At 56.2% G+C, this 25,158-nt stretch overlaps 3 protein-coding genes across 8 annotated transcripts; 1 reads left to right on the top strand and 2 right to left on the bottom strand.

Moving 5' to 3' along the window:
• Window positions 1-10: 10 nt before the first annotated feature.
• Window positions 11-2,936, bottom strand: GPX3 (glutathione peroxidase 3). Its single transcript, XM_082324577.1, has 5 exons — window positions 2,762-2,936; window positions 1,501-1,654; window positions 1,149-1,266; window positions 836-935; window positions 11-746 (listed from the first exon to the last, which is right to left on the bottom strand). Exons 1-5 carry the CDS (start codon window positions 2,846-2,848, stop codon window positions 492-494), a joined length of 714 nt encoding a protein of 237 aa, XP_082180703.1. The 5' UTR covers window positions 2,849-2,936; the 3' UTR covers window positions 11-491.
• A 5,213-nt stretch (window positions 2,937-8,149) lies between these two features.
• Window positions 8,150-11,752, bottom strand: SMIM3 (small integral membrane protein 3). 4 transcript variants are annotated; one of them, XM_082324174.1, is made up of 2 exons: window positions 11,671-11,752; window positions 8,150-9,180 (listed from the first exon to the last, which is right to left on the bottom strand). In XM_082324174.1, the coding sequence occupies exon 2, from the start codon at window positions 9,177-9,179 to the stop codon at window positions 9,000-9,002; it is 180 nt and encodes a 59-aa protein (XP_082180300.1). In that variant the 5' UTR covers window position 9,180; window positions 11,671-11,752; the 3' UTR covers window positions 8,150-8,999. The 4 variants fall into 4 exon arrangements, with proteins under 4 accessions (XP_082180300.1, XP_082180301.1, XP_082180299.1 ...); XM_082324175.1 differs by lacking the exon at window positions 11,671-11,752 and adding an exon at window positions 10,924-11,215; XM_082324173.1 differs by lacking the exon at window positions 11,671-11,752 and adding an exon at window positions 9,788-9,833.
• On the top strand, window positions 11,583-24,994 carry DCTN4 (dynactin subunit 4). Of its 3 annotated transcripts, XR_014229465.1 has the most exons (14): window positions 11,583-11,769; window positions 13,400-13,470; window positions 13,905-14,083; window positions 15,003-15,046; window positions 15,813-15,920; window positions 17,490-17,563; window positions 17,921-18,033; window positions 19,406-19,515; window positions 20,539-20,612; window positions 21,049-21,103; window positions 21,597-21,704; window positions 22,105-22,202; window positions 22,910-24,469; window positions 24,500-24,994. XR_014229465.1 is itself a non-coding variant. In XM_082324170.1 (13 exons), the coding sequence occupies exons 1-13, from the start codon at window positions 11,635-11,637 to the stop codon at window positions 23,121-23,123; spliced, it is 1,383 nt and encodes a 460-aa protein (XP_082180296.1). In that variant the 5' UTR covers window positions 11,583-11,634; the 3' UTR covers window positions 23,124-24,994. The 3 variants fall into 3 exon arrangements, 2 of the variants coding, with proteins under 2 accessions (XP_082180296.1, XP_082180297.1); XM_082324170.1 differs by having other exon boundaries at window positions 22,910-24,994; XM_082324171.1 differs by lacking the exon at window positions 11,583-11,769 and adding an exon at window positions 11,819-12,706 and having other exon boundaries at window positions 22,910-24,994.
• Window positions 24,995-25,158: the final 164 nt, after the last annotated feature.

Genomic DNA, 25,158 nt, shown 5'->3' with positions numbered 1-25,158 from the left:
GAAGCGGGGCTGCGTGTTTGCAGAGCCTTTATTTGGCGTTTCTATGGCGGGGGGCGAGGGGCTGGCTATCCCCGGCTGGGAGAGGAGCGCGTCTCTGCGCTGGGACCACGGGCAGCTTGAATGCACTGAAGAGCTGCTCCGTGCCTGGCAGCATCAGGCCAGGCCCGCCCCACGCTGGGGGCTTTCGGGCCAAGCCTTCACGAAGACGTGGTCTTCTGCTCCGGGGGCGGCCGGCCCCTGCATCCCCCCGGCGGGATGGCAGAGGCGGGGGCAAGCTGGGGGTGGAGGTGGGACACGGGGTTATTGGGAAATGTCCCTCTCCCATCGCTGAGGTCTCTGCCACTGGTCTCATCCCAGCTGGGGGGTGGCAGAGAAGGGAGCGATTGGGGGGGGGGGACAGCGTGCTGGCTCAGCGTTTGGCTCCTGCTGCTGGGGAGCATCCCCGGAGGGGACAACGAGAGAGGTGCCAGTGGCGGGGGCGGAGCCACCCTCTAGGCTGGCATCCCCTGCCTCTGCTGGTCCTCTTGCTGCTGCTCCTGCTCCTGCTGCTGGTGCTGCCTCATGTAGGCGATGATGTCGTTCTTCACGACAGCGATGTTGGCGCGGTGGTACCAGCGCATGACAGGCACGCCGTCGGGGCCCACCAGGAACTTCTCGAAGTTCCACTTGATGTCGTGGTTCCGCAGGGGCTCCCAGAAGAGGTTCTTGGGGTTCCCAAACTCTTCCGCCACCGGGGGACAGGCGTTCTGCAATGGGGGCCAGCATGTCACTGCCTTGCTCCCCTAAAAAAACCAAGCTGGGTGCTGCCCCCACCCCCTGCCGCCACGGCACCCACCTTCAGGAAGGTGTAGACCTTCTGCTCCTTGGCCCCGTTCACATCCCCTTTCTGGAAGAGCTGGAAGTTGGGGACAAAGCCACCCCCTGGCCGGACATACCTGTAAGGGGAGCAACATGCAGCAGGCAGCTCTTGGTGCTGCACAGGGGTCGTGGGGGAACCCCAAACCCTGTGCTTTTGGGGGCCGCTGCTCCAGGCAGGGAGGGGGATCACAGCCAGCAGGAGCTGCAGCCTATGCACCCACCGCCTGGCTGGGGACCCCAGCCCAGCCCAGGGGGGCAGGTGCCCCGCAGCCCCCCGCCACAGTACTCACTTCAGCGCGGGGAGGATCTCCGAGTTCTGGCCGGGTTCCTGCTTCCCAAATTGGTTGGAGGGGAAGCCCAGGACGACGAGCCCATAGGGCCCCAGTTCATTTTGTAGTGCATTCAGTTCTGCATGCAAGCAGAGCCAGGGATGGGTTAGCGGAGGACTAGGCTTACCCCCACACCGACCCCCTCGAAGCATCCCGGGCCGGGTCCTGGGGAGCAGGCGTTACCCCTTCCCCCAGCTCCCCGGAGCAGGACGGACCATGGGGACCTGCCAAGGGCTGCACGCCTGGGTGACGCCGCCTGCTCCTCGGCTGCCTGCCCCGTCCCCCGGGTGCCCGTGCCCCGCGGGACCCTTACCAAGGTACTGCAGGGTGAGGCCTCAGTACGTGGCCACGTTGACGAAAAGCACCATCTTCCCTGCGTAGTTCCTAAAGGGGACGTACTCCTCCCCATCGATGGTCAGGGCCCCGTAATCGTAGATGGTGCCCTGCACTGAGCCGTAGCATTTCACCTGTGGGGCGAGGAGCATCCAGTGGGATGGGGCTGGGGGCTGCCGGCCACCCCGCTCACCCACCCCACGGCCACCCCACGGCCACTGGAGCAGCAGATCCAGCACTGGCTGAGAGAGCAGCTGCCTGCGTTGTGTCTCCTGCCCCAAATGCCGCTGGCGGCAGCCAGGCTCCGGCATGCCAAGGTCAGGGTGGCAGACCAGGCTGGCGTGTGCATGCACATACACACGCGTGTGTGCACAGCGGGGCTGGCTGCAGCTGGAGGGATGTTTACCCGGCCAGGCAGGAAGGCGAGAGGCTGGAAAACAGCCTGAGCTGGCGTGGGGAGACCAGCCCCGGCCTCCCCGGGGCTGCAGGCGGGCAGGACCCCCCCACCCCTGCACGCACCCCTCTGAAGGGGCAGCCAGAGCACCCTGCTGTGCCATGGCCAAGCCAGGCCCAGGGAAAGGAGCGATCGGGGCTGGATCAGACCCATGCCATGGTGGAACAGCCTCTGCCTGCGGTGCTGCAGGGGTTAACCCAGGGGACCCCATCTCCTGTTCCCACCAGGGCACCCAGGCTCACCCAAGTGCCACCGAGGGACTATTTTGGGAGCTGGCAGGAGATAAAGTCACAGGGGCTCTGCCCGGGGAGCTCAGCCTCCATGGGGCTGGCCGGATCCCGGCGGCAGGGCTCTGCTTCGCCCACCCCGGGTGGGGAGGCTGGCAGGGGGCCGGGGGTGACGGTCACCACTGCTCTCTGGTCACCCCTGCTCTCTGCCCTTGGGGGCGTGGGGACACAGCGGCCCCTGCACCCCCCAAACATGGGTGCACCCCCCTGGACACTGCGCATGGAACAAAAGCCCTGTGCTCTGCCCCTCTGGGGGTCACTGGGAGGGGACGAGAAGGCTCTGTCCCCCTCTGTCCCCAACCCCAGGACAGCGATTCCCCCTTTGCTCAGCAAAATCCCCCCCATGATTCCAGGCATCGGGATGGGGAGGGTCCCCGTGCCCCACTCCCTGCCCCTGGGAGCTCTGCAGCCAGCCTTGGGGACAGACGGGTCCCCAGGGTGCCACCTCCCCCCCCCGCACCCTCCGTGGGGGGTGTCCCCTTCCCCGTCCCCCCGCTTACCTTCTCCCTCTCCTGGCTCTGCCCCGGCTGAACCAGCCCAGCCAAGAAAAGGGACAAAATCCAGGCGCTGCCGGACCAGCCCCCCATGGCCGGGGCTGGCGTGGGGTGCGGGCACCCTCCTCGGGGGACACCCTCCTCGGGGGACACACCTCTCCCTGTCCCCTTCTGCCACCTCCCAGCCCGACAGCCGAGAAATAGCTGCTGGGCTGAGCGGGGGGAGCCAATCGCCGGAGGAAGGACGGGCCGAGGGCTGCGTTAACCGTCTGGGCCCTGGGACGGACAGGGCGGCGGCGGGGGGGGGCGTTTGGGGAGGAGGGGGGTGGCGGTGCCATGCTGGCACCTCGGCGGGACAGGGACGTGGGACAGCCGCCACCAACACGGGGCAGCCGCATGTGCCCTGGGTTTATGCAACGCGTTCTACGAGCCAAAGACCCGGGGATCAAAACCCGCGGGGTGGGAGAGGTGCCAGGCGATGTCCCCACCCGGCCGGGGTGACATCCACCCCCCCGGAGCGGGGTGCTGGGACCCGAGGAGCAGGGACCGAATCGCCCCAGCAGCATCCCTGGGGAGGGTCCCCTCCCATGGCTGGGCTGCTCCGGGGTGGGGAAGGGTTAATCAAGCTTCTCTCCTTTGCAGCCCAGCAAATTAGGGTGCTCCTAGAAGCTGCCTTGGGTTAGGGTCCCTCCCGAGGGGGCTGTGCCGGCGCTGGGGGGCCATAGCCCCATGGTGACCCTGCTGTGGCCAAGGGGCAGGAGTTTCCAGGGCCCTGTTTGCATATCAGGGGAATGTAAACATTTACCCTGGGCTGGCTCCAAGGGAAATATCCCTGGTGAGGTGTAAATTCCCTGAAATCCCATAAAAACAATTATTTGATGGGAGAATTAACTGGCTGGAGGGGGGCTGCGGTTTGGGGTGGGGGCTGGCCTGGGATGGAGGGCAGGACGGGGTGTCAGCGGGTGAGCCCCGGGGGACCGTGGACGCCAGCATGAGGTTTGGCTTTACTAGAAAGCAGGGCCAGCCCTGCCAGGGTGCTGTCACCGAGCCGGCTGCCGGAGATGCCACCAGGGAAGGGGAGCGGGGCCATGGCTTGGGGGAAGTTGGGAGCAATCTCCCATCCCATGTCTTTTGCCGGCAGGAACACCATGTCCTGGGAAAGGCTGATGTTGTCAGGCTCCGCGTGCAGCCTCGGCTGGCGTGGGAGGTCGGGTACGTCCCCCAGGCACACGGGGAACCCATGGAGCAGGGGGGCTGCGGGTCCCTCCGTCACGGGCAGCATTTCCCAAAGCTTTAAACCTGCACTGCTACTGGAGAAGTGGCTTAGCCCTGCCCTGGCACGGGTCCCCACGTGGTGTGGGGTGCTCCCCCAGGTCCAGGCAAACCCCTGAGATGCTCAGCCGCTGCCTGGGGACTGCCCAGCGCCCAACACAACGCGCCAATGGCCGGGCTGGCCACAGGGATGCTCCGGTCACCCCTCACAGATGTGGCTGTGGGCGGTGCGAGGCAGCTCCTTGGCAAAACCAGGGAGCCTGTGGGAGCCAAAAGCAGGGGCTCAACCCTCCCCACCCACTTCCCAGGCTCTGGGGAGATCTGGGGCCATGGGGCTGCAGCTCCTGGCCAGCACGCTGCTTGCACCTCACTGCATCCTGCAGCCCACAGGGACTGGTGCATGTCCAGCATGGCGCCACGCTCCCCGGCACGGTGCCGTGCTCCCCAGCCAGCTCACGGTGCTGACCCCGGCCAGGGCTTGAGCTGCCTCCCAGGACAGAGCCAGGACAGAGCCAGGACAGAGCCGGGGAGCTGCTCGGGGCTGCGCTCCCTGTCCTGCTAGTTCCCACCACGGGAACAGCCACCCTCTTCTAATTATATCCCCTAATTGCCTGCGTGGGGCTTTGGTGGCTTTCCCGTGGTTAGCAGGGACTTGGGGCCAGGAGGAGCGGTGCGGCACGTGCAGTGGTGGCACAGCATGCTTGTGTCCCTTCCACGTGTCCCTGATCCCCGCCACGTGCAGGGAAAGGCTGAGCCACTCCTGAACCGCGTTTTCTTAAAACCAAAACAAAAATAAGGGACCCGTTTCTCCAAGTCCCCTCTCTTTGGGTCCTGGTGCTGAATTGGCCTCGGTGGAGGTGGGGAACAGGGGAGGATTTAATGAGCCACGGTTGATGGACCCCATCTCTGCCACTGAACTTCCATGGGACCCTGGGCCTGTCACGCAGTGTCCCCACCGTGCTGTGCCATGCCAGAGGCAGCATGGGAGAGCCGAGGGTGCCGGGGGCTCCAGCAAGACTGTCCGAGGGCAGTGTGCCGCTCCACCCTGCCAGATCGGGGTCCCCCACCCCAAATGCAGGCGCGCTGCACAGCCTGACCCTCGCACGAACCTCCCTCCTCGGTTGTTTTTCCACCAGAGCTGGGCTGGAGCTGGCCCCTGCCTGCTGCAGATGTTTGGCAGGAGTCCGGGGGCGGGAGGCCAGGCGCTTCCAGCCCCCTGGCCACCATGCTGCCGCTGCCACCAGCCTCCCTGGCTGTGTCCGAGCCACGGGCCGGGGGCTGCAGAGACCTCGCGCCAGGCTGCAGGGCTGTGGTGAGTACAGGCAACGTGAAACCAGCGGTGGGGACCACGTACTGCTGCTGGCTGGGCTTGTCCCAGAGCCGAATGAGGAGCTTCTTCCATGCAGAGTGCTGGGGACGTGCCAGCAGCGTACCGGGCACAACGGCAAGGGGCTCGGGCAGCAGCAGGCAGCATCGTGCCAGCTGGGAGTGGCACTGCTTTCCCTCTGGCAGCCTGGCGCAGCATCAATCCCGGAGCAACCTCTGAACTTTTGTTCTAGGTGTGCAACGGGAGGCGAAAGCAAAACAAGCTCTGTCGGGTGAGAGGCCCCAGCTCCCCCAGCGCCAGGCTTCCTCCACGCTGCTGCCTCCGCAGCTCGCCCAGCCCTCGCCGCCCTGCCCCAGCCCGTGTGCTCCCGCAGGCGCTGCCCTGGTTCGGCGGCAGCCTCCCCGCTGGGCACGGTGCCCAGCACCCTTTGGAGCAGAGACCCCCGTCCCCGAGTGCCCCCGCACCCCCCAGGCTATAGCTGCAGGTGCTGCCCCATCCCTGCCCCTCCCAGGCAAAGATTTGCCCCCTGCAGAAATGCCCCGACCCATTGCCCCCACCCAAAGGGGACAGTGGCACACAGTGACCCGCTGCTGCGGAGCAGGGGAGGGGAGATGGGTGGCTGCTGAGCGCTGCTGCTCTCCCCTCCAGCACGAGGAGCCCCCCAGGAGCGCTCCGACCCCGTGGGGATTTGCTCCTGCCTGAGGCTGGGGAAGGACGAGCCCACTGGCCGTGATGTTTGCGATGTGCTCCTGGAGACCCCACTGCAGCCTGGAGCCCGGAGGGTGCTTTGGGACCCCGTAAACCTCCCTTTGGGGCCACTAGGCTTGTGTTTGGGTCCTGTATCAGCAGTTGCTCCAAGCGATGCTTTCCCCACAGCACCCAACATGTTCAGGCTCCGCTCCTGCTGCACAGTTGCCACTGGAGCTCCCCACAACCTTCCTGACGAGCCACAGGGTCTGCGATGCCCCGTCCGGCAGGGATAAGGCAGGCGAGCCGGGTGCTTGCACCCCCATCATGGCTCTCATCGCTGCCCAGAGGCACCACCTCCTCCCTGCCGGGGCTGCCAGCCTCCATCTCCCTCAGCAGCAGCCCGGCTCCCACCGTGCTCCAGCACCCGCCGGCACTGGCAAGGAAACATCCCGGCGGATGCTGAATCACCTCTTCGCCCGCATCACGCCTGCCTGGCGCAGCATCACCGCTGCAGGACCCGCTCCCCAACAGGCAAGAAAAGGCATTTTTCCTCAGCGAAACGCCACGCAAACGCTGCCTCCGAGCTCCAGCACTGGTCAGGCACCGAAGCCAGGGCCGCAGGGGGATTTGCTTATCTTGCTCAGTCCTGGAGGAGGAATTTCCAACTCGACAGTGCACAGCAGTCTAAATCCATCCCCCCCATTATCATGCTTTAAAAACGTCCCCGCTTCTCCCTGCTCTCCCCTTACTGCCATTCTGCTCTGTGCAGTTTGTTGTTGTCATGAGCGAACCTGTCTTTCCAAGGCTTTGCAATGCCGTTCCTGGAAATGTTTGCCAGGGGCTTGAAACTTCCCAGAAAACTCCTGCCATGAAAGGAAAACTCTCGCACCCCCCGGCTGCTCCCACAGGGAGGTGGGAACAGTCACCGGGCACGGCTGCAGGGACGGGGGTGGTTTGGATGCTTTTCCTCCGGTGTTTTGCTCCAAACCAGGCTTCCTTCTCAAACCACTCCAATATTTGTGCCTTCTTCCCTATTCCTCTTATAGCAAAGCTGCTCAGCTCCGGTTCCTGGTGCCAGATGCTGCTGGCCGTCCCCACACCCAGTGTCCCCAAGGAAGGGACGCTGAGGTGGAGTGCGGGGGGAAAGCAGAGCCGGGGCTGCTCCCACCCAGCACAACCGTAATCTCCTCCAGCTGCCGCTGCACCGTGCCAGCAAGGGAGGGAGAGAGGGGGAACAACAGGAAAATAACCGGTTATTTGCCTCAAATTCTGCAACTCGAGAGGGGGAGAGAGAGAGACGACAGCTCGAAACAGAAATTTGTTTCTGGGCCGGGCAAGAAATACGCGTCCGCTCCCTCCCCGGCACAACCGCAGCCTGCAGCCCCAGCGCAGGCGTTTCCGCTCCCTGGGGGCTGCGTCCCCACGCGGGGCTCCCTCCCTGGGGAGGCAGCGTTTGCCCAGGGTCCTGCTTCTCTGGGAATCACCTGCCCCTGTGGCCCCAACACCAAAAGCAAACCCAATGCTGGCTGTCACAGATCAAGCTGCACAGGGATGGGACGCAGGGTTTCCAATACTGTGGGGCTGGTTGCTCTTTCCAGAGAAAAAATGGGATTTAAACAATTCCCACCAGCATCACCATAGCATTTCCCTACATCCCAGCCTGATTCATCTCATTATTCATGATCTTTCTCGCCGTGAGTCACCGGGATGCTGTTTTGGCCCCCAGACTCCTGCCACACGCCAGAGCCCGGCTCCGGGGAGGGGGAGCGCTGCCAGTTGCCCAAGCGGGAGAAAAGCAGCCGTTGCTGCTGTCAGAAAGTCCCTGGGGATCCTTCCCGCTCGCTGTCTGACGGTTGCTGCCGCTATTGCAGCCACACTCGGGTTTGCACCCCCGGAGCGTGGGGCCGGGCTGGCAGCGTGCCGTCCGCGTGGCTGCGGCCACCAAACTCAAAGGCCGGGCAAGAATCCCGGGGACCTCAAGCCAAGGCGGTGCGGGAGGTCAGCGCGGGGAGGGTTTCTGGAGAGGCTGCAAAGTATCTCGGATCCTGCGCACGGGCACCCAGACACCATCCGTAGTGCGGACAGAGCTGCACAACACGCGCACATGTAGAATAAAGTCCATTTATTTCGTAGCAAGGTGCAATGTAAGAGCTTACGTGGTCCCTTGCCGCTGCCTGGGCAGGAACCCCTCTGCTCCTCCCGCTTTGCCTGCCCAGGCGAGGGATGCACAGACCCCCCCCAACAGGGCCGGCGTGCCGGGCGAGTGCTGGGGGCCCTTGCCATCAGCAGGAGCACCAAGGGCAGCTGGCGTGCAGGCAGGCAGCCTGGCAGGAGCTGCCCACACTCCTCTGCCCCACGAGACCCAGAGGAACCGAGCACCCCATAGGGTTTTCCTACATTTTCAGTAGATATCTGATAGAGGAGAAGCTGATGCCAGCTGCACGCCTGCTGTGCAGCCAGGACAGGCTCTGTCACCGATGCTTTTAGCTGAGTCTCCAAATGCACAACCAGAAGTCACATCCATCTTGCTTTAACCCTTCTTTCCCCACAGCTGGGACTCCAAAGAAGAAATAACTTTGCCAGGCATTTCCACTCCTTGCTGCTTGCCTGGGAGGAGACGGGGTCAGCAGTGAAGGTGAGACCAGCCTGCTTGCCTCATGGGAGCGAGTCGTTTCTAGCTGGATGCGTCCGCAAAGTCACACATCTCCCCGCTGGTGCCCAGGCTGCCATCTCCCCGATGGTCCCCGTGAGCTCGGTGGGTAAATAGGAGGCAGTGGGTTCACCCAGCGAGAACCAGGTACAGGGGCAGGCGCCCGGGTGCTGGCCCACCCCGGCTCCTGCCTGTCTCTCCTCAGCTCTCGGGGTGCCCCATCAGGCTCTGCGGGGTCCCTGGCACACGGTCCCGCAGCTGTGGCCCCCTGCTCGGCAAGCCAGCCGTCCCTCGTCGCCTCCGCCTCACACGATGCCATTGCGTGTGGGATGAGTCCGTACTCGGTAGATGATGACGGCAGTAGCCGGGCAGAGCACCAGCGCCGTCATGACGAGGATGGTGGCCAGGATGATCAAGACGATGACCCAGATGTCCAGGATGTGCTTGGGGAGGGCAACAGGACCCGCGGGATCAGGGAGGTCCATCCTGCAAGGGAGAGGCAGAGAGGTGAGCAGAGGGCAGCCCCCTCCGTCCCTCCCATGGCCAGAAACCCCCCCACCGCTCTGAGCACCCCACTGCACATCCAGCCTTGGCCCCGGGCTCCTTCGAGAGCAAAGGCTCCCTCAAGAAGCCCCAGGATTTATAAGCGCGCTTTGATGCAGCTGGATAAAAGCCCAGAGGAAAAACTTTCCTGTTAATTGCTACCATTGCTAAAGGAGCCGATAAAGCAAAGCCACAACCAGGCGCCCCGCTGGTCACTCACGAGTGGGTCATCGAGTGGGGAGACGCCGGGACCGGGGCTACCGGAGCCCCCCTCGCTCCGGGGGAGCCCCGCACCTCCCGCCCCCCCGGGGGGCCTCCAGCTGAGTCACGACGTTAATGGCTTAATTAGCAGCAGGGTGCGGGGCTGAGGAGTGGGGAGCGGGCACCGCTCTGTGGGTCCCGGACACGACCGAGAGCACCGGGCTGACCCCCCCCGTCCCGCCCGCAGCCGCCCCAGGCTCCGGCAGCCCGGGGACGGGGGGGACGAGCCCCCGCTGCGGGGGGAGAGGTGGCGGCAGGAGCAACCTGCCTGCCCTGCCTGCCCTCCTACCTGCAGCGCTGCCCGGCTCCGGCGAAAGGCAGCGGCCGGATCCCCGCCGGGGGAGGGAGCCTCCGCCTGGCCCCGCCCGGCCCGGCCCGAGGCGGGACGGGAGGGAAGGAGGGAGGGAAGGAGGGAGGGAAGGGGAGGGGAGGGAAGGGAAGACCTTCTTTCTGCAGCGGGATAAAGGAAGAGCACACCCCAGCTCGTGTCCCCCCCCGGGATGGGGTCCCACTCGGGGAGACCGCCTGGAGCCAAGGCTGAAGGTCTCGGGTGCCAGGGAGGCACCCTGGGGACATTTCACAGCGTTAACAGCTTAATGAAGGGCTTTTCCCCTGCTCCCGTTCCCCTCCTGCCTTGCCAGCAGCAGGGCTCACACGCGCCCGCTCGCCTGCGAGGCCCGGGGCAAGAGGGAAAAGCAAAACCACCGAGAGCCTCCATAAAACGCCAGCGGCGAGGCACCAGCAGCACTCCCCACGCCTTCGGGCCAGGGCTGATTTACAGAGACAGGGGCAGAGGGCATCTCCGGGGAGGCAGCGGACCTCAGCCCGCTGGCTGGGAACGGCGTTTCCGCTGCCCAGTGGAATATTCCACTCTGTCGGCGATGCTGAAGGGCAAAGCCAGCAGCAGATATTCCCAGCCGGCTCAGGGAAGCAAGGTGGGATGCTCTGATTTTCCTGCTGGGACACAAGCCCAGTGTCACCCACAGTGGGACCCACACCCTGCACCCTTCACCCTGGCTTTCCCAGGGAAACTTGCCGGATTCCCGGTGGCAGAAACCACCACCACGTGCTCTCAGACACCCCTGGCCTCTGGGCATGCAGCTCCCTGCTCCCCCGGGAGCAGCGCACAGGCAGCCACAGGCAGCCTCCTCCCTGCCTTCCCAATGGCGTGTCCTCCTCCAGCTGCTGCTGTGGGATAAAAAGCACGTGGGGGTTTTATCATGAGCAGCAGCGGATCCTCATGGGCAGGGGTTTCCTCTGGGCAGGGGCCAGGGGCTGACGCTGGGCACTGCGTGGGGACAGGCACAGTGGGGAACAACGGCCCAGGACGGATGCTTGGGTGGCGTGACTGGGATCAAACCGGAAGCGGTTTGCTGATGCAAACTCTGCCCTCTGGACAGACAGCGCAGCACCCGGAGACCTCACGCTTTTCTGCAGATCCCACGACATGGGGAAGTTTGGTTTTGTTAGGATCCCATCCTGGCGACCACGAGACCAAAGAGGAATCAGATTTGGGGTGTGAAGAACTGCGCTTGGGTCACAGCAACCCCATGCAATGCAGCAGGCTTCAGGAAGAGTGGCTGGAGAGCTGCCTGGAGGGAAAGGAGCTGGGGGTGCTGGTTGACAGCCGGCTGAATGTGAGCTGGCGGTGTGCTCAAGTGGCCAAGCAGGCCAGTAACATCCTGGCTTGTACCAGGAATAGTGTGGCCAGCAGGACGAGGGAGGTGATGGTCCCCCTGTGCTGGGCACTGGTGAGGCTGCCCCTCGAATGCTGTGCTCAGCGCCGGGCCCCGCACCCCAAGGCGGCCATGGAGGGGCTGGAGCGTGGCCAGAGCAGGGCAGCGAGGCTGGGGCAGGGGCTGGAGCACAAGGCTGGGGAGGAGCGGCTGGGGGAGCTGGGGGGGCTCAGCCTGGAGAAGAGGAGGCTGAGGGGAGCCCTCATCGCTCTCTGCAACGGCCTGAAAGGAGGCTGGAGCCGGGGGGGTCGGTCTCTCCTCCCCGGTAACAAGTGATAAGACAAAGCCGCCCGCTGCCCGGCGGCCATCGCACGCCGCGGCCCCCGCCCCATCCCGCCGGAGTCACGTGAGCGCGGCGACGCCGTGACGCACGACGTCGGCCACCGCCCCCTTTCTCAAGATGGCGTCGCTGCTGCAATCGGAGCGGGTGCTGTACCTGGTGCGCGGCAAGAAGGAGATGCGGGCGCCGCTGTCGCAGTTGTACTTCTGCCGGTACTGCACCGAGCTCCGCTCCCTGGAGTGCGTCTCGCATGAGGTAACGGCGGACCGGCAGCGCCGCGCCCGCAGACCGGGTGGGACGGGACGGGGCGGGACGTTGCTCTCTCTGCGCGCAGCCATTGGGCGGCTCTCCTGCCGCTCCCTCTCCATCTGCTCTGCTATTGGTTGGTGGCGCGGCTAAGGGGTGGGCACAGCGGTGCCTTCATGGAGCGGCTTGATTGGTAGCGGATGAAGGAAAGGGCGGTGCCTTGCATTGGATTGGCTGTGCACGCCTGTCCGTCGGTGGAATTTGGGCTGTGATTGGCTGAGGCGCCCGTACCAGGGCGTCGGGGTTATCCCCCCACCCAGAACGGCTCCTCCGCGGGCCCCGGCCGGGGACCCCCCACCCCTCCACGGGCCCGGCCGGGGCGGGGGGACAGGGACCCCCTTCCACGCCCACGTCCCCATCGGGCCCGTCCGGGGAGGGGCAGGGACACCCACCGACCCGCACCCCTCCCTGGGACCCGGCCTGGGGCGAAGACCGAGCAGGGCCGGGAGCTCCCGCAGCGTTCCCGGGCGGGGGCTGTCTCACAGGGGCAGCGCTGCCATCAGACGGCCCCCAGGGCTTGCCGAGATTGACTGGGTGTGGTGGGGTTTGCAGCCCACGTAACAAAACCCACGCCTTCAGCGTGCTGAGGCCCGAGAGCATCGTACTTGCTTTGAGAATGAAGTCGGGGTTGAGATTATTTAATGTGAATTTATTTCCACCCAGATGAGCTTTTTCCCCACATTATACAGCAGGATTTCTGCTGCGGAGGGTTTGTTCTTTGTCCAGGAATGGCTGGAGCCTTGGGCTGTAGGCTGTCGTCAGGCCGGGGCGATGGTCTGCTGGGGCCTGGGGGCCTGCAGGAGCAGAGCAAGGGCGAGCCTCGGTCCTGGGGCTGCTCACGCCACTGCTCAGGTCATCATCGTAAAATGGGTAACATCGATTTTGTGTAAGTCCGGGTGAATTAGGAAATTACAGTAGATTTGAAAAGCCCTAAAAGAATGACCATGCACCCCAGATCTCAGAGGAGGTATCTCTTCGCAAATGTCAAAGCCTCTGAAGAGTAGAAAATAGATTTGTCTCCAAGCTGCATCTGTCATGAATCCTCCATAGCGTGACGGGTGCAGTCATCGTGCATTTCCATGTTTAACGATAAGTTTGATTTCCTCTTCAGGAAGGGGATCCCTTCTCGCTGCTGTTGTTTTAATTGGCAAAATTAGTTTGTGTCAGCAGACAGATACAATACATTTTTTAAATGCATGGATTTCTGACCAGTGTAAGTACAAGGGCAGAATAAATGTAGATACAAATGGAAAATAGCATGTTAAAACCTGCTGTTAAAGCTGAAAAGTCAAATTCTGGTAACCACAAAATGCCTGGCTGTCCTTTTCCCGTTTACTAGGTGGAGTAGTTTATCCCAACTTAAGAAACCTTCTGACTTACATTACTAAAGACCAAAATTTGGCTGAGATGGGCTAAGATTTCAGATACCAAAAAATGTCTCAAGTCTTCACGGACTTCGCCTGTCCGTTGCCAGACACAAAGCCTTGTTAAATCGCACGGCAGAGTCTCAGGCTGCTGCCAGCGTGCTGTCTAGACAAACCCGTGCCGGGAAGTGTGATGTGACCGTCTTGTTCATCAGGTGGACTCTCACTACTGCCCCAGCTGCCTGGAAAACATGCCTTCAGCCGAAGCCAAGCTGAAGAAGAATAGGTAAGATCGCTTTGGCTTTTTTCGTCAAGACTCACTATTTTAAATGGCTCCTTTCTTAATCAACACCTGATCACACATGTATCTGAAACTCTCTTCAAAAATTACGTCGCTTCTTGTTACCTTTTAGTCTGTTTTGGGGAATAAGCGTCTTTCCATGATATATCAGGTGCTTTTCATGTTCTAGTTTTTTTGATGACCTGCTCTCATAATACAAAGAGTTTTTTAGTATCACCCAGTATTTCTCGCTGTCACCATTCTTGTGTTGACTCTGAACCCCTCCTGTTTCTGTTGATGGCTCTGTCGCCCTTTTTTCCTACTGCTGTTGCATAAGATGAAAAGATCTGTCAGTTTGATCTTGATTTGCCTGTTGAGAGCATTTTCCTCGGCCTGGGATCCCTGTGAGAGCACTCTCTTACAGGCCTTCCTCTTTCCAGGTGTGCGAACTGCTTTGACTGCCCCTGCTGCATGCACACCCTTTCCACCCGGGCCACGAGCATTCCTGCTCCGCTCCCTGACGATCCGGCCAAGACTACCATGAAGAAAGCGTATTACTTGGCCTGTGGATTTTGCCGCTGGACTTCCCGGGATGTGGGCATGGCAGACAAGTCTGTTGGTAAGTGATAGTCAAAGAGAGAAAACTAAATAACAGCAGGAGCCCAGTATGTGTTTTGAAGGTAACAGATAATCAAATTAATTTCTGGCCGTACGATATACGTAATATACGTCCAGGTTTTGAGTCACAGTTGGAAATTCACAGGAAAATGGTTTGTTGCTGAAGTCTCATCTGAAGAGCTGAGCTGAGTTAGTGGAACATGTGACCCACTTCCATGCTCCTGTTACCTGACTAGTGAGAAAGCTGTCAAACGAGGGGCTTGTTTAGTTGGTGCGCTCTCCCCACAGCTGAGGTCTTGTTTGTGTACCTTCAGAGACTTTGAAGCCGCTCAGTCTGACAGCGTAAACATCTAATTTATTTTCTGTCACTTTTGTTCACTTAGGCTTATTTCAGAGTTGCTAGTCAGTGTTTGTACTTGTTTTTCTCTCTTCGTGACAGCACTGGAACAAAGCTTTCATCTATTTCTTCGTGCATAAGACATGCAGAAAATATCTGTCAGGCTCCAGAAATGGGGCTGAGTAGACCAAGCAGATCCTCTGACTTCCAGTGTTGATGTGACTGGGAGCTGAAGATGCAGGGACATGGCAGCCAGTAATAAGAGACTGTTCTTGTAAACTCATGTACCTGCTGCTAAAGTGACTCCTAGGTGCTGTCCTGAGTCTCTCTCAAACAGCACTTGTTTAAAAACACTGTATAAAAGCTGCTGAGGCACCTTCAGCCCAAACCTGCCTGTGAAAAGCTTGCAGAGGTGTATATTTGTGCAGGTGTGAACTTAAAGAATTGCAATGGGAAGTGTAGAAAAACCAGGGAATGTCATATTTCATGAGTAAGACCGAGATAGTTGGGTGTTAGATGTGATTTCTGTGTAGAGTCTGGAAATTTTTTCCTGAGGACTTTGTTTTTTCTCTTTCTCATGCAGCTAGTGGTGGCTGGCAGGAGCCGGAGAATCCTCACACACAGAGGGTGAGTAAGGGGACAGGCCATGCTTACACTGAGGCGCATCAGCTAGAAAGAGTTGTTAGCAACTCCAGGCCCTCTCAATCACTTTTTTCTGCATTTATGTAATCCTTCAGATACCAGTTCCAGTTCCTAATCTCCACCTTGACTGAAGTCAATGGAAGGAAGGCCTCTTAGAGGCTCTCCTGTGGATATCGCAGTATAAAATCTCCTTTTCAGAAGAAACTCAGTTGAAAACATCCTATCTAATAGTGCTGTTAAAATGACACCAATGAATATGCTGCGTATGTATGTCAAAAAAGCTGTTTTCTGATCAAGAGTGTGTCTAGGATCTGGAAAACAGAACTGCACTTTTACTGCCCTTTGCTGTCACTGGCTAGCGCTCTACACTAAATGTGATCAGCCTCCAAGGGGGGAAAAGATGCTGTTTGTTCCACTAATCCAAATTGCCCCTTTTTGGCCACGTGGCATTACTCTGTCCAGTCATGGCAACTGCCTGAACAAAGTCTCAGTTGCCTGACTGCAGAGTGAGAGCTGGACACTGCTCTCCGATAGACGCCATTCCCACAGGAGGGTCAGTTTGTCACCTGCAGTTGGGTTAAGAAATGTTAAGACATGCAGGCTTCTTTAACGTATATCCTTCAAAATACAGCTGGTACTAGGAACGGAGTGAAACGAGTAGCAGGAACCCCAGCTTGTTCACAAGCAAATAGCAGCTGATCTGGCATTTGTTCCCCTTTCACTGGGTATCTGTTCCTTTTCATCCCTCCAGATTAACAAACTGGTTGAGTACTACCAGCAGTTGGCTCAGAAAGAGAAGATCGAGCGGGACCGCAAGAAGCTGGTGCGGCGCCGAAACTACATGCCCCTGGCCTTTTCGGTGAGCTGGGAGTACGGTGCTCTCGGAGCAGGAAAAGTGCTGCACAACAACCTCGGCTTGGAAAATTAGATAGTTGGTAGCATGATAGGGCTACTCAGCTTTTTTTTTTATTGAGAACATGAAGAAAATGTGCTAGGGCACACAGGTTTCTTTGGGGACAAGTGGTTTTACACCCATTATTGCATATTACATTGCCTCTCTCTTTAATAGTCCCCTCTGATAATGCCAGAAGGGTTTACACTTGCCATGCAAAGGAATGTGTTATCCAGCAGTGAAATGCAGTGTAACCGCGGTCACGATACCAGTGGTAGCTCTTTCCCAGGACAGTTGCATACCACAGCTCAGTAACAGTTAGATCAGGATTGTCTGGCGCTTTTCTGCATGAAGTCTCAACTGAAATTAACCTTAAGACTTGGTTGTGGCCTGAATGACTTGTTTATTGTAACTGGCAGGTAAATGCTTACTTTGTTTAGCTGGGTGACTCTGCATATGCTTGCTACTTCTCAATTAACTGTGCTTGCTCTGTGCCCTTGCTTGTGTCTTATGGCTGCATTTTTTGTCTCCGTTGCTACCTGCTGCTATTTTGGGGGCTCTCCGCAGCAACACACTATACACGTAGTGGTAAGTCTTTTCACGGTTTCTGCTGGTGTTAAAGCTCTCATGGTACCAACCGAAGGGCAGTAACGGATCCTACTCTTCACCTTGCCTCAGGGCCTCTGACTTGGATGTGCCTAGAACAAATGCACGTGAAGGCTAACTAGTTACAGGATAACATTCATTACCAAAAAAAAAATATTGTTTGTTAGCTTACAAACAGGGCAGTGTCTTTGGGTAAGTAACGCACGCTTGAAAAGCAGTCCTTCACAAAGCTTGGCTGAGACACAGCTGTCTGCCTGCCTGAGACAGACGGCACTAACATCGATCTTCTGATCCTTGGAAAATCACCAGAGTAGGCTGATGCTCAGATTTCTCCTTTGGTGAGAATTCAGGTTTTCAGTAGTGCCCAGAAGGAAGATTTCTGCCTCCAGGCACCCTGTGTATGGTTCAGCTGTAGAAAGCTGAGGAGTAGCTCAGCTATTCCTGCTAACTGGTGGTGCCTGGCAAGAGAGACCTGTAGGTAATGAGGCTCATGGGAGGCTGAACCTTCCAGCTGCTTCTAGTAGTGCTACAGAGCGTCTCAGATGGATGCATGCCCGCATCGACCCAGTTCTTTTGGCAGCTGAGCTCTTGTTCTGCACTACTTGACATGCAGTTGCTCTGAAGAGAAGATCAAGGGAAAAACGTGTCAGTAGTGCAGGCTAGTGATTTAAGGAAAGAGCAAAAGCTTTATAAGCAGTAGCCACATCTGTCTCTCCCCGTCTGCAGTGCGGTGGTAATTGTTTTCTCCTTACTAACAGTTCGAGCAAGAAAAAAAAAAAGTCTTGGGAAGCATTGAATACCTTTCCCTTTCTGCTTTCCTTTGCTTGTCTCCCTATGCTTGTCATGCAGCTCAAAGGATGAGTTTGCAGTAGGTCTTTTTGTCCCGGCAGGACGCAGATCTGAAGCTGACAGTTCCTTTTTTCCTTGTAGGACAAATATGGCTTGGGAACCAGGCTTCAACGCCAGAGGCCCGGCGCACCGATCAGTGCCCTCGCTGGACTCTCGTGAGTCTCAGGGTTGGGGTTACCTTTGTGGGAAGGATAGGAGGTGTGGGCAACCTCCTACAGAACAGTAAAGCAACTTCAGAAAGATGATGAACGTACTAGCAGATAGCAGTGAAAGGAGCTTTCTTCTTTGGAGTGTTAGAGAGATGTCAAATGCTCGGGCATCTCTGTGCAGCAGCTCCAGGTGTTTTGCTTTCTCCTAGAAACAAGCGACTGCTGACGTCCTTGTGCAGTTACTGTTGTCTTGCAATCTCGGCTCTCGCTGCCTTCTGTGTTACAATGCAGTTACTGCTGCTGCTGTCTGTCAGAGCACGCGTGCCGTATTTTATGACCGAGTTGTCCCTCGCTTTGCTTCAGGCTGAAAGAAGGAGAGGACCAGAAGGAGATCAAGATTGAGCCAGCTGATGCAGTGGAAGAAGTGGAACCTCTTCCTGAGGATTACTACACAAGACCAATCAATTTGACAGAAGGTAACGCCTTAATATTCTGTCACTTTTGCCCTTACATTTTATAACATGGGCGGTGCCTGGAAACTTATCAGTGGGGTTCCGAATGGCCTGATGTTTTAGTAATTTTTATGCTGGGATTGAAATGGTGGGAAATTTGTGACTTTTTAAGTGGTAACTTTGAATGCAGCCTCAGCTTCATGTTGCACATGGAAAGCTCAGAGCCAAATACGTCAGGCCTCTTAACGGTTGCTTTATTTTCTTGCTGACCTTAATTGCTCTGCATGTGAAGTGTCAAGTTTTGGATGGAGAAAAAGAGCTGACGTCCTTTTTCAAATAATAGCAGGAAATAAGGAAGTAGCTGAGCTGTTGGGGAGTTGGAACCTTAACTGACCTGCTAAGTAACAATTGCGCATTACTTTGACATCAGCTTGGAACAGCTTGCATACACTTGCCAGTTATTTAGCTGGCTCATGATTTAATCGGCAAATATTGTAAATTGGTCAACGAAACTTGGGAGCGAATGAGATAAAACAGCAGGTACAGGAAGCGATGTGGATGTCCTGCTGAGGTGGCTCTAAGTAGGACAGATGTTCTCGGTAGTCCTGCAGGCCTACAAAGTCCGCCAATATTAATTAATTCATGAAAGGTTTATGGAAAGGGGTAGATCATCTTGGTCTTCTTTTCTCATGAGACTGTCAGCATTGTGAGAGTGTGATGCTGGTAAAGAAGACGACTTTCGTGGTTCCCCGCAGTGAGGGAAAGGCTGCCAGGTGGCTCACTGCCCGTTAGACACTGGGAACAGTGCGGAGCCTGTTTTTTGGGAGAAACCCATGGGAAGTTTGGCTGCTGGAGTTCCTTGCCTTGGGAACTGTGTAGTCACTAATTCTATGCGTGAGTCTGAGTTACGCAAACTCCTTGCTGAGAAGCTGTATATTGTACTCGTGCAGCACCCAGCTGTGAGGGTAACAAAGCCATGAAAACTGATTTGCCCATGGCAGGGAAAGAACTTATTTTCTAGATGATTACAAAATTCTGTTTCCATCCCAGCTGAGCTTTGAATCAGGGTCCCTTCTTTCTCCTGGGCTGGTACTGATGTTGCTCTAGTGTTACCGTGCCCAGTCAGGGCAGCCCTTTCTACAACTCTTACCTTCATTCATTCATTGCTGGAAATATTGATACTTGCCAGTGGCTTCCGAATTAATGGGTGCAGGTGAAATTAAGTTTCTTAGAGATTGTAGCATGTCCGCACACAGCGCGTGGCACACTTGCTCTTAGGCCAGTGCATGTGTGCAATTGAGCTCGAGTTTCAGTGCCTGAGTGAGATATATTAATGTCTCAATGAATTAATTAATAAAGACCAAATTATTGATCTTGCTTTCTGTTGTGCACCCAGTGACAACTCTGCGTCAGCGTCTGCTGCAGCCTGACTTCCAGCCGATCTGTGCTTCCCAGCTTTACCCACGTCATAAGCACCTCCTGATCAAACGTTCACTGCGCTGTCGGGTAGGTAATTAAATGCAAAAAAGCGCTTTTTCTAGGCTCGCAGAACTTGGATTGTGGGAAGTGGGCTGTGTATTTCTTCTTAAAAGAAACTGCTCAAATGCTTCTGGTTGTTGGAAGTTCTCAACCAAATTACTGGTAAGAGCACTAGGAGGTGAGGGAGGCTGTCGCATCTCTGACATGATGAAGATTGTGGAAGGGAGACAACATTGTCAAAGATGCATAAAGATACAAAGGTGGGTTTGTGTAAGGGTCTGTGTGCTCTGCCTAGCCACGGAATCCTAGGAGGCTGCCAGTACAGTCAGAATTAAAAAAAATCTGCTATTACTAAAACCAAAAATCAAGTCAGCAAACACTAGTGAGAGGCAGTGCAGAATACCAAAGGTGCCCTTAGAGTGAAGGCAGAAAGAGGGTATTTCAGAGAAGAAAAGCAGAGAGCTGGTAAGTGAAGACTGGCAAGAATTAAATCCAAGTTCTGCTGTTGGCTTACTACATGGTCTTAAAAAGGTGCTTGCTTTCTCAGTGAAACAGGGATATTTATCTAGTTCCCAGAGCAATAGAGCAATAATCTTGTAAGTATTTAAGATGCAGAATGCTTTGCAAATGCAGAATATTTTCTCAGAAATAAGTAGTGTCAGGCTGAGCCTGTGTTTGAAGAGCAGCTTACGAGGAGATCAGTCTTGAGTTCCAGCTGTTTGCTTTTTTAATGGATTCTGAAGCGTAAGTCAGAGGGCTTGCAGGTACTCGTGCCTTCTTCTTGCTGCAGTCAGCGAGTGTCCAAGTGTTCTTAAGCCTGGTTCCAAATCTCATGTTTCTGAAATAGCACTGATAGTGCTGGATATGACATTTTCAGAGTATCAGTAACTTGACACAGCTATGGCTACACGCATCCCAAGGTAGTTTTTATGTGCGCTGTGCTAGAAGCCAGTAATGCTGTGGCTAGTGGCACTGTGCTTGCAGCTCTGATTCTTCGGTGTGTGACTGGAGACTGTCTTTTGGTGCTGACTAAAATATCTTTGTGTCTAGCTGTGTGAACATAACCTGAGCAAACCAGAATTCAATCCAACATCTATCAAATTCAAGATCCAGCTGGTTGCTGTGTAAGTAAGATACAGGGACTGGGGAGAGCAATGCCTGTCAACACTTAGTTAATGCTTTCTATTTTCATTTCTTTTGTGCTCTTGATTTGACCTCTTGTATGGTTGTGTCATCTCTTAGGATGGTGTAATCACCTTTTTAAACCTATTTAGCTTATGTGTAATAGGTTTGCTTCCTGCTCTACTAAAAAGTTTGCTGAAGATTTTAGCAGTTTGAAAAAGGCACTGCATGCTGTGCCAGCCCCACAGGGTAGCAGGAGTTTGTAGGATTAGGCTTCTATAGCAAAAGGGCACTTCATTTTTCTTTTTAATGTAAGCTAAGCTCTAATAGCATTGAATGAGTTAGATGGATGTCTGTGAATACATCCTTCTACTTGGAGAGGCAGGTTATCAACAGCAACACAGTCCGTCACGGTCGTTTGCTTTCTTTTTGTTGTAGTAACTATATCCCTGAAGTGAGGATCATGTCTATTCCCAACCTGCGCTACATGAAGGTCAGTAGTTTTTTTCCAGAAAGATCTTGGGGTGAGACACAGCTGGGAGGTGCGGATGTGGGATCTTTTTGGAAAATGACATGGTGTGATGATTGTTCCCTGAGGGCTTTGCTCACTCTGTTTAGAGAGGGTGCAAGGGTTAAGGGAGTGGTCAGAATAACACTGCATGTACTTGTCACTCTGCAGGAGTAGATTACCGTGCAGTGTGACATCTGGCATCACAAGCACACACCAATATCTGAAGAATAAAAGGTGTGGAGTTGAGATCTTGGCTAGATTCCAAAGACGTGTATTTTGTATATTAAGAAAGAGTGCTGCGTGGCATTGACACCTTTCTTACGGACTGGGGGTGTTTGTTATCCGTCTCTTGGTGGGATGGATATTTGATGCAGTTTTTCGAAGGTGTTGATCAGTCACAGAAGATGGAGTGCTAATGATAATGATGAATTTTAGAGAAATTGCTTCTTGAACTGTGATTCCTGAATCTCTCCAGGAGAGTCAAGTCCTTCTGACTCTGACCAATCCAGTGGAGAACATCACACATGTCACACTGCTGGAGTGCGAGGAGGGAGACCCTGACAACATCAATAGCACTGCCAAGGTATTGTACCCTCCTGCTGTGCGAGCCCAGGCCTCTGCCAAGGCTTTCCACTCCCTTTTATCCTTCTACAGATCACACTTTCCATATGTCCTTCAGTCCCTGCTGACTGTCTTGCATTTTCCTCCTTGGAGCTTAAATGACTGTCACCAATGTAAACATCAGCTCATACAGTATTTTGAAGTTGCGTCTGTTCTTTGAGATCCAGACCCCAAGGGAGAAATACACGGTTTCACTGGTAGAGTGGTAACCAGCTGGTACCAGAGTGGAGGAAAGCCGAGGATGAATCACGTTTCTGTTAAACCGTAGTAAAGCAGCCCTCGGAAGGGGAGGGCTCTCTCCTGCTCGCAGTGTAGGTGGTGATCAAGTGCTGAAGGCTGCTTCTCTTCGTGTTCTGTCTCAGGTGGCAGTTCCTCCCAAGGAGCTTATTCTGGCTGGCAAAGATGCTGCGGCGGAATATGATGAGCTGGCAGAGCCTCAAGACTTCCAGGATGACCCTGAGTGAGTGTTTTCTGTCCTGTGGGGATTCTGGCACTTCAGCCAAGTAACTTACTCTCCTCTCTGTCTTCAGCATGTTTTGGTTTTTTTTTCCAGGTTTTCTTGGGGGTGGTGGTGTTTTTTTGGGGGAGTCAGAGATCAGCAATGCAAATCTTTCTGCTTGTGGTTTGGACTATTCAGGAGACGTTTGTTCCCTTTGAGGCAAGGTGTGCTGTTAGAGCAGTTGAGTTATAGGTGGTGGTACTAATTCTCTCCAGGAATACTCTGTGTAATCCTTCCCTTTGCAAGCAGGGGGTTCACGGTGGCGGTGAGAACTACACAGTAGGGTGTGCGACAAAGTCGCCTCCAGCCTTCAAAACGGAATACGTTCTGCAGCCTCTTACAGAGCAGCTTGAGCTACGTACTGTGGCCCTTCCCTTGTTGCACAGCTGGGTGCGTAACTCCCGTGGCCGAAGCAGGCGTGTTCTGTTTGAGCGATGTGCCAGCAGCTGTCAGCGTAAAGGGGGGAACCTGCGTTCCGATCCTGAGGGGGTGCGGGCCCCCTGCAAAAAGAGCAGCAGGGAGTAAGCTACAAAGCAGGGCAGCTGTTCTAGCAGGGCCCACGGGCCGTAAACTGAGCATCCCTCTTAATGTGGCGTCAGAATAAATCTCTCAGAACAATGGTTTGAGAACTTGGCTGAGCCAGCGTTCTTTTGTTTTCTGCCTTGCAGCATTATTGCCTTCAGAAAAGCCAATAAGGTAGGAGTTTTCATCAAGGTCACCCCGCAGAAAGAAGAGGGCGAAGTGACCGTGAGTTTCAAGATGAAGCACGAGTTTAAAATCCTCACCGGTCTAATCCGGCCCAGCGAGGAAGGTGATCATACCTCTGGGGTCGTCTGGCTCACCCATCACGTGGAGCTCAGCCTCGGTCCAGTGCTCCCATAAACGCTCCCAACGCTTGCGCCCCGATGGCTGGCCGCAGGACGGGCTGTCGCAGTGAGGAAAGCGCCTGGCGAAGCTTTCTGCGAGAGCTCCTTTGTCGTGTGTGGGTGTGTGCCACGGGCCCCAGCCGGGCCGCGAGGAGGTGGCTGAGGGTGCCGTGGTTTGGGATGGTTTGTTCTCTCTCCTCTTGTCGTAGTGCCCACTAACTACCGCTCCGCTTCCCCACGCCGCCACAGGCTAGTTTAACTTGCAGCACGTGTCTCAGCACAGAGGAAGAGCTCGCTCTCTCCAGATCTGCACTACGCCTGGCTGAATTTGGTTTTATCAACAGAAAAGAACCCGTATTGTTTTTTCTTCATGTCAGCCCACAAACCTGATGTTACCTACTCAATAGCAAACAAATTCTCTTTCACACAGAGCCGTGCCCTTCCCAAACAAACATTTTAAGAGGTGGCCGTGTCTGCCGCGTTATTGGCAGCAGCACGATGGTTTGGTTTGGGTTTTCTGCTTCCTCGTAGGATACCTCAGCTGCAGGGAACTGGGACATCCAACCCTACTACTCTGGCATATGTAGCTCGCTTAGCCAAGGCGATCAGTCTGTTTTCAGAAAGGAAATGATCAGTTTGCCTTTAAACTCACAACGCAGTGTACTGTAGCGTTCACGGATCTGACTGGCAGCCGAGCCCGCTGTCAGCCCGCTCTGTTGCGGGTGGATGTGGGAGCACGATGCGCTACGAGCTGGGAATTCAGGTTCTGGTACAGCTCTTGAGTGAGGCAGGAGCGCTCCGGAGAGGCTGCCTGGCAGTCTTCGGATCAATTAACGTGTGTTAATAGGGGGAGGGATCAGAGTATGAAACCGGGAGAGTTAAGATGAGGTCTGGTATACATAAAACTACAGAGGCTGTTTGAGTTCATCCTCTGTCTTTTTCCAGTTAGGGCGGGAGGGAGGTGTAAAGGTGGAAAGACGGTTACACGTTAACTCGCACACGCGGTACCATAAGGTAATTTATCCGGGGTGTAATTGGGCTCTAGTCCAAGCTAAGTAATTAAGAGCGGTGTATCCAGGATGCTGAATTCCCAGTAACAGTGCAAGCGGGTGAGATGGCTCTTCCTGCAGAGCGTTCCCAGTTCAGACATCGACCTTTTGTTAAACGTTTCCCATGGGCTCCGATCTACTGCCGCGCTGGGAAAGCTGTGAACACCGGCCGGCCATGGCGGCCTTGCCGGAGCTGCCAGTCCTCCGCGCGGCAGGGTGGGATGAGGCTGCCCACTCCCCGGGGGGTGCGGCACCCGAAAACATCTTCCGCAGCATGAGAAGCCTCCCTCGGCGTCCCTCGGCGTCCCTCGGCGTCCCTCGGCGTCCCTCGGCGTGCCGGGAGGCAGCCTGGCTCCCGCCGCCGGCCCCGGGGCGGCGAGGCATCGCGTTTACCACTTCGCGTAGGTTACGCACAGAGTTTACGACTTGTAGTTCGTAGTTCACGTCTAGTGGTAGCGCCTCCTGCGGCTTTACCTCTCCAGATAACGAAGCGCTTAACCTTTGGCTGTGAATTCTCTTCGGTAGCCGAAATCGCTGCTACACTTGCGACCCAAATACAGAAAAGAGCTTTTGAGGGACGAGCCGGTGGCCAGCCGAGGCTGGTGTCTGCACGACTCGCTCGCCAACACTCGGTTTCTCACTGCAAACAAAAAGGTGCATCGATTTGTGACATTGCGAGCGGCCTAATTAGCTCCGTGAGGTTAATTTTCCCCTCCCCGTAGGTGCTGGTAGCGATAGGAACGGTGTCGGCGTGTCCCTGTCCCCTTCCCCACAGGCGGCTGTTGCCTTACTGCTTGACGTCGTGTAGTGACCTTCAATAAAGCAAACGTGGCTCTCAGATTCTTTGCGCTGGTTTTTGCTCTGCGGTTCGTTAGAAAATAATAATTATTTTTAAAAAAAAAAGCTAAACACCCCCCCTCCACCACCTTCCCCAATGGTCTCGCCCGGGTCGTCGTTTCCCCCTCACCACCCCGCCCCGTTCCCGGTGGTTTCGCCCAGTCC

The sequence above is a fragment of the Platalea leucorodia genome (assembly GCF_965183815.1).
Source record: "Platalea leucorodia genome assembly, chromosome: 11".
Classification (NCBI taxonomy): Eukaryota; Metazoa; Chordata; class Aves; order Pelecaniformes; family Threskiornithidae; genus Platalea; species Platalea leucorodia.
Note: the sequence above shows the minus strand (reverse complement) of the source record. Positions and strands in the feature narration are given on the sequence as shown.

Excerpts from the sequence above, each read along its gene's own strand:
- DCTN4 (XM_082324170.1), top strand. The coding sequence starts at position 11,635 with ATGGCGTCGCTGCTGCAATCGGAGCGGGTGCTGTACCTGGTGCGCGGC. Across the intron at positions 21,705-22,104 it reads ACATCAATAGCACTGCCAAG|GTGGCAGTTCCTCCCAAGGA; the intron begins GTATTGTACCCT and ends GTTCTGTCTCAG. Across the intron at positions 22,203-22,909 it reads GACTTCCAGGATGACCCTGA|CATTATTGCCTTCAGAAAAG; the intron begins GTGAGTGTTTTC and ends TCTGCCTTGCAG.